At 32.8% G+C, this 6,467-nt stretch overlaps 1 protein-coding gene across 1 annotated transcript; it reads right to left on the bottom strand.

Moving 5' to 3' along the window:
• Nucleotides 1-2,538: 2,538 nt before the first annotated feature.
• Nucleotides 2,539-5,676, bottom strand: LOC107488385 (porphobilinogen deaminase, chloroplastic). Its single transcript, XM_016109130.3, has 5 exons — nt 5,399-5,676; nt 4,240-4,645; nt 3,378-3,584; nt 2,987-3,164; nt 2,539-2,904 (listed from the first exon to the last, which is right to left on the bottom strand). Exons 1-5 carry the CDS (start codon nt 5,638-5,640, stop codon nt 2,792-2,794), a joined length of 1,146 nt encoding a protein of 381 aa, XP_015964616.1. The 5' UTR covers nt 5,641-5,676; the 3' UTR covers nt 2,539-2,791.
• Nucleotides 5,677-6,467: the final 791 nt, after the last annotated feature.

The following is a 6,467-nucleotide window of genomic DNA, read 5'->3' as shown; positions in this document are numbered from 1 at the left end:
TAATCCTAGTCATTTGGTATTGATTCCCATGCTGGTTAGCACGGATTCTGTTCAACACGTCATTAGCGTTTTAATTACGTCGAACCATATGAGGAATAGGTTCTTCTTCATCGAGATTAATCATGCAAATTTCCTTAATTAACACCCAAATTCTCGGGATTTATCCTAAAATTTTTATAGTGAGGTTGCCCTTCATCATAATCAACGATTCGAGCAATTCATTCAACTTGCCTAGCTAAACGTTCATACTTTGTTTCATTATTGGTCAGTATTGAATTTAAAATGGTAGTCATTTGTTGAGTTAACAAATTGACTAGGTCATGATGGCTTTCGTCAATGTGTTGTTGAAAAGCAGCCATAGAATCCGAATTATTTGATGTCGAACCAACATGATAATCTCGACTCATTTCAGAATGAGAAAAAGCTTGGTTGATTATTAACCGCACCTGGCGCATTCCCAAATCTAACTGGGGGCGCAAAATTACCCATGGGTGGGGTATAACCCGTAAGAAGACCAAAAGGAGGCCAACCTGCAGTTACTGGTGGTTGAACTGGAGTTGGAGAAACTCGAGGACGTGGATTACGCCCACTACCTCCCACAATTGCATTATTAACCGCAACATTCTCACGAGAACTAGAATTTTGAATAATTCCTTCTGCATGGGATGTTAAACTTGCAGAAGTCTGTGCTATAACTGCAGAAACATTATTATTTGAGGATTCTATATTACTATTTAAAATTTCTTCAGCCATATTGATAATTCTACCACTTCAAAATTGCATGCACTAAATCAATACCATATGAAAAATCTTTGACACAATTTTACAAAAACCTATCCTACTGGACATGCCAATTTGTTATGTAGATTTCTGCATATTTGAATCAAAGAATTTATTTGCTATAAAAAAATATGGGTTGGTTCGATATCTATGATCTGGTAGCGAAATTTATTCCTCTTTTACAGATACTAGTTTTTAAAATGCACTAAAGACTCCACTTTGAAAAAAATAAAGGGTACAAAAAATAAAATGTAAACTAGAATTAAATTATTTGAATTTGAAATTATAAGAAATAAAGTGAATGGCTTCAATTTAAAGGGAATAACAAATGTCTTCAACACAGTCGAAGGACTTTGAAATGAAAAAAGACAATGCAAAATTTAAAGAGGAAAAGAAATAAATTTGCAGAAAGGAAATAAATTACAGAAAGAGAAATTACATGAAATTTAAAAGGAAAATATAAAGACGTGAATTGAAAGATATGGAAGGAATCCTACAGAAATGAACTCAAAACAGACTTAGAAATTTGTTGGGATGTGAGTGTGCGAGAGTGTTTTTTAAAGATGAATTCCAATCCTTTGCTTCTTCTAGCCTCGTTAATTTATAGACTAATTCGACCAATCTTGTGCTGTCAGATGTCATCTTTGAAAAGTCCGAAAAAATAACTGTTCCCGCCAAGTGCAAAGTCAAATAATTGCTCTTATGCAATACACCATCAATCTTGACACGTTGTCTCTCAACCTCATCCTTCATAAGTTATGGCAGATTGAGACCTCTTTCCATCAACACCTATTTTCCAAGATAACATCCTTGCAAGTTCGACCGACAACATCTCGATTCACAAAATTCTTCGACTAACATGTGCTATATGCAATTATTTACGTGTTACGTGTAAAAATTTCTATATTATATCGATATGTTCGTATTATGTACAAAATTTTTTGTGCTATATTAATAAATTTCTGTGTTTTCCAACAAAAATTTATGTGCTACACGAGCATAGAAAAATAAAAATTATGACGTATGCACGTGTTTTTTTTACTAGATTTATACAATTTTGTTGAACTTGGTTACAAAAATATTGATACATGTAGCATCACCGTTATTGAAATTACAAATTTAATAATACTTATTTTTTTTTTTACTTTACTAAAAAAAACATTATTCTCATTCAAAAACTTGACACCCGTTAAAATATAGTTATTTTAATTAATATTATTTTTAGTTGTTAAGAAAATATTAGTGTCAAAACAATATTTATTATAAAAAGTATAGACGTAGCCAAATTGATTTTATTTATTTATTTTAGAAAACATTTTTACCCTACTAACACCTTCATTTTAGATTTTTTTTCCTTTATTGGATATTTCTTACCAAAACAAATAGTCAAATTGGTACTCAAATTTAACTCATTGATCAAATTAAATCCGTAAATGGATGAATATCTAAATTTGACAGACCAGTTCGATTTAAAACGAATTTGAAAAGCCAATTTAATCAAGGAGCAGGAGTAAAATTTTGGAACCAATTTGGCTATTTATTTCTTTTGTTGTTATTGATTAGAATCATAGACTTAGTTCGGACAAAAAAAACCTTATGTAACTATGACCTTAGCCGTTTGCGCATAAGTGCAAGACCCACGACAGAGAGATTTTTTTTTGGTGACTCCACGACAGAGAGATTAGTCACTGCATTCTACGTTATATACTCTCAGAAAATCCAAAAGAAAATAAAATAAAATAAAATTCAGACAAAAAGTTAAGAGAAAATATTTGAAAATTTCATTAGGGAATGAGAGTACAATAGTACATACTTCCGGTGGCGAAAATTGACATCTAAATATCCTCAAAATACAACAATTTGAGCCTGATGAGATTGATGTTGAACACTTGATCTACTTTTAAGTTACAACAGGTCAAAGAATTAATCAACTCAGGAAGCAACTACCTAGAATCTGACCAAGAAATAACCACACAGACACACGTTACACTTTAATATTCTGTTGCAAATGCTAACTGCTGAAAAAGCCTGGTCCAGCCCGAGAAAGAAGCTCCTTGCCAGCATCCTTACCCATCTCAATCATATCTTCAACAGCATATGGACCAACCCTCGATGTCTCTAGCACTGCACAAAGGGAAATCAAGTCAATTGTGGGTTGTGGAAAGATTTTAAATACTAGGCAAATGTATAAGGAGGATCAAATTACCGCGAGTTCCATCTGGGGAAGCAACTAGTCCTCGGAACAAGCAATTACCATCCTCATTTCTGCAAGCATAACCGGCGATAGGAGTGCGGCAAGACCCATCCAAAGTCGTGAGGAAGGCCCTTTCGCAGACAACTGCCAATCTTGTTTCTTCATGATTCAATGAAGCAATGTATTCTGCCTGTACAACCGAACCACGAAAATGGCGTGCGAATATTGAGCAATAAAATGAGTAAAGAACTAACTATTCTGATGTTCAATACATGCCAGCCTCTTTTTTTATATGTCCTGAGCAGGAATTATTTAACAAAAACACAGAGAAACCATAGAAGATGCAACACGACATGATTAGTATGTTGAAAACAAAAAGGTTAAACTGTAGTAGAAGTCTCACCATTTTATCATCATTACTTCTACAGGCTATTCCAATTGCACCTTGAGCAACTGCCGGAAGCATGTCGTCAATTGATAGGGTTGAAGTCACGTTTTCCGTCATGTTTAAGCGCTTGAGTCCAGCTAATGCCAATAGTGTAGCTTGGACAACCCCCTCATTGAGTTTTCTCAACCTTGTTTGAACATTGCCGCGGAAATTTTCCTGAACCTGAGGTAACCAAAACAACAGTTTTATAAGACTGAAGTTTTAAGAAAACAAGCAATGCCACTCCACAATCTTAGAATAACACTACCAAGAATGGCATTCTTTATTACTCTGCAGTCACAAGCATCAAGCCATGCCTGTGAAGGTGACACAACACGACACTAACTAATGCCTTGCTTAGTTGCAACATCCACAAATGATTGCTTTAAATGCTTTGATCAAAAGTTAAGTCACCTAAAGGAAAGTAAAAGTACATCATCATATGAAGCAATAGCTTTCTCCATTGCACATGCCTTCAGATTTCAGAAACATTTTTAAAATATGATATATGTACTGGGTGTCAGCATACGAACGCTTAACACCTTGACACCATGTGATTCATTGTCACTTTGCTTTTTGTATTTTATTTTGAGAATGCATGTTGAACCTTCAAACATAATAAAACTGATTAACCATAACTCCCTATTTTAAACACTAATAAACCAATTAAAGTTTTTTCCAAGTTGTGGAGACAAGACTCCTTACTGATATTTAAAATCATATGCAGAGAAAACCCATTTAAGTAATCTATTAAGGTTAATTTATTTAACTATGTATTGTAAATAATAACGTTCTTTCATCCTGTTGGGATAATGCGTATGAGAGAAAACTAGCTTACAGTTAGGGATGGATATCTGTGGAGTATCTGTGACTTCCGTCTTAGCGAAGCAGTACCAACAACACTTCCAGAGGGTAAATCAGCTAGAGAAGTTGCAGACAATGATATGAATGCATCTCTGACATCTTCACGCTCGAGATTACATGGTAAAATTGTTCCGTCAGGTAAGTATGTAGGCACGTCCTTCATTGAATGGACAGCGATGTCAATTTCACTGTTCAAGAGTGCCTCATCTATTTCCTTGGTGAACAAGCCCTTCCCTCCAATGTCTGCAAGTGGTTGAGAGAGTATTTTGTCACCTGTTGTTTTTATTATTACAATCTGAATAGCCCCCTCTTCGGCTAGCTCCGAATGTGATGCCATGAGTTTATCTCTAGTCTCATATGCCTGAGCCAGAGCTAGGGGACTGCTCTACGCATAAAAAACACACAGATAACCCAAAATGAAGCATGAATCAGAGAACACTTGATTGAATATATGGCTAGTAATATATGGAATATGGGTAATAAATAAACATACCAATTTCACAGCCCAAGAAACAAAGATTGCTTTGTTTTTAAACCATTGATTCTAGACCAATCATATCTATAGATATGAAGTCAAACTATATCTATCAACTGCATTGATTAGTTCATTTTACATCTCTGGAATGTCTTTTAAGAAACTGAAACATTCCAATCTCTCTAATAGTATCCATGTATTTTTGCAAAATAAAGAGAACCAAATATCAAGCTGAATAATCCATTTCACAAGCTAACCGACTTGTTAAAGATCCATCATAGTATAATTTATTATGACATTGCATAGTTGTCTTCACCAATAAATGACATGGTATACAATTCTACAATCATTTTCATTTTTAATGAGGTTGGATCCCAATTGGAAACATGTAAAAAAAAAAAACAAATCCATCATACACACTGCAGCCATGGACAAGTATGATCCACATCCTAAGTTAAGAAAGGCTTTATCGTGTTAGCATTTATATAGTAACGTTTCAAAATAATCCCACAAAAGTATGAAGTCAAATCCGATAACCCAGCAAAACAGTGAGCCCCGTTAAGATAAAACCCAGAATCCTAAAAGAAAAAAAAAATAAAAAAGATCCAAAAAATTTATAAGAGCAGAAATTTATAGAAGAAATGGAGAAAAGGAATACCTTCCACGGGTTCCAATTCTGATGAGTGCAACCTTAGTCTGCTGAGTTTGTTGCTCAACGGCAACGGAGGCTTTGGTGACCCCAACGCGGAGCTTTGTGGAGGCTTTGGAGAAGGATGAAGTTTTGAGAAATGGCAAAGCCAGCGCTGAATTGGAGAAGGAAGAGCCATGGACATGGCCAATGAGCGTTGATGGTGCAGAGGAACAACAAAGGGTCTTCATTTCGAAGAGAGCACACAACATCAGCTTCGAGTGCCTTACTCTTATTAGCTGTTTTGATGATATAATGTGTTATAGATAAAGTTCTTGCGCATTAATATTTTAATAATTCATAAATAAGAATAAAAATAAATAAAATTTTAAAAAAAAATCTCCCAATAATAATAATACCTGCTATTTCAATGTATTATTCCTTTAATTTAGAAAAAAGAGGAGTTTTTTAACTTTAAAAAAAAAATATCATTTTTAACACAAATATCTCAGTGAGATAACATGACTCTTTCGTTATATTTGTTATTAATTTGTAATGAAATTTACAAAATTAACACATTAAATTGATGAATTGATCGTTAAATATAATGTTAAATTGAAAAGAAATACTCTTATCTTTGTTAAGGGATTTTTTTGTATAAATATTTTGTGTTTAAATATCACTTTAAAAAAAGTATTATTTATCTTGTAAAGTTTTAGGATTTACAACTAACATTGTCCATTACTATTTATACAGAAGTAAACAATATAAATATATTCTTGACAAATAAATTTTTAACATTATTTTGTGTGAATAAATAAGGATAAATAGGTCCATTAATAATATGACACTTATCAATTAATTAATAATATAATGTTTCAGTTAAATAATTTATGTTATGAGTTAACAAAAAGATAATAGATAAATTATATTGTCTCACAAAAATTATGGTTTGAGTCAAAGTAGATCTTTTTTAATAAGAATCAGTGTTATAAAAAAATTATTTTATTAAATTTATATAAGAGCATATAATTATGTTATGTGTACATAAAAATTTAACTGTTAAATTAATTGTTTATATAAAATATATGTTAAAATT

The sequence above is a fragment of the Arachis duranensis genome, chromosome 5 (genome assembly GCF_000817695.3).
Source record: "Arachis duranensis cultivar V14167 chromosome 5, aradu.V14167.gnm2.J7QH, whole genome shotgun sequence".
In the NCBI taxonomy this organism is placed as follows: Eukaryota; Viridiplantae; Streptophyta; class Magnoliopsida; order Fabales; family Fabaceae; genus Arachis; species Arachis duranensis.
Note: the sequence above shows the minus strand (reverse complement) of the source record. Positions and strands in the feature narration are given on the sequence as shown.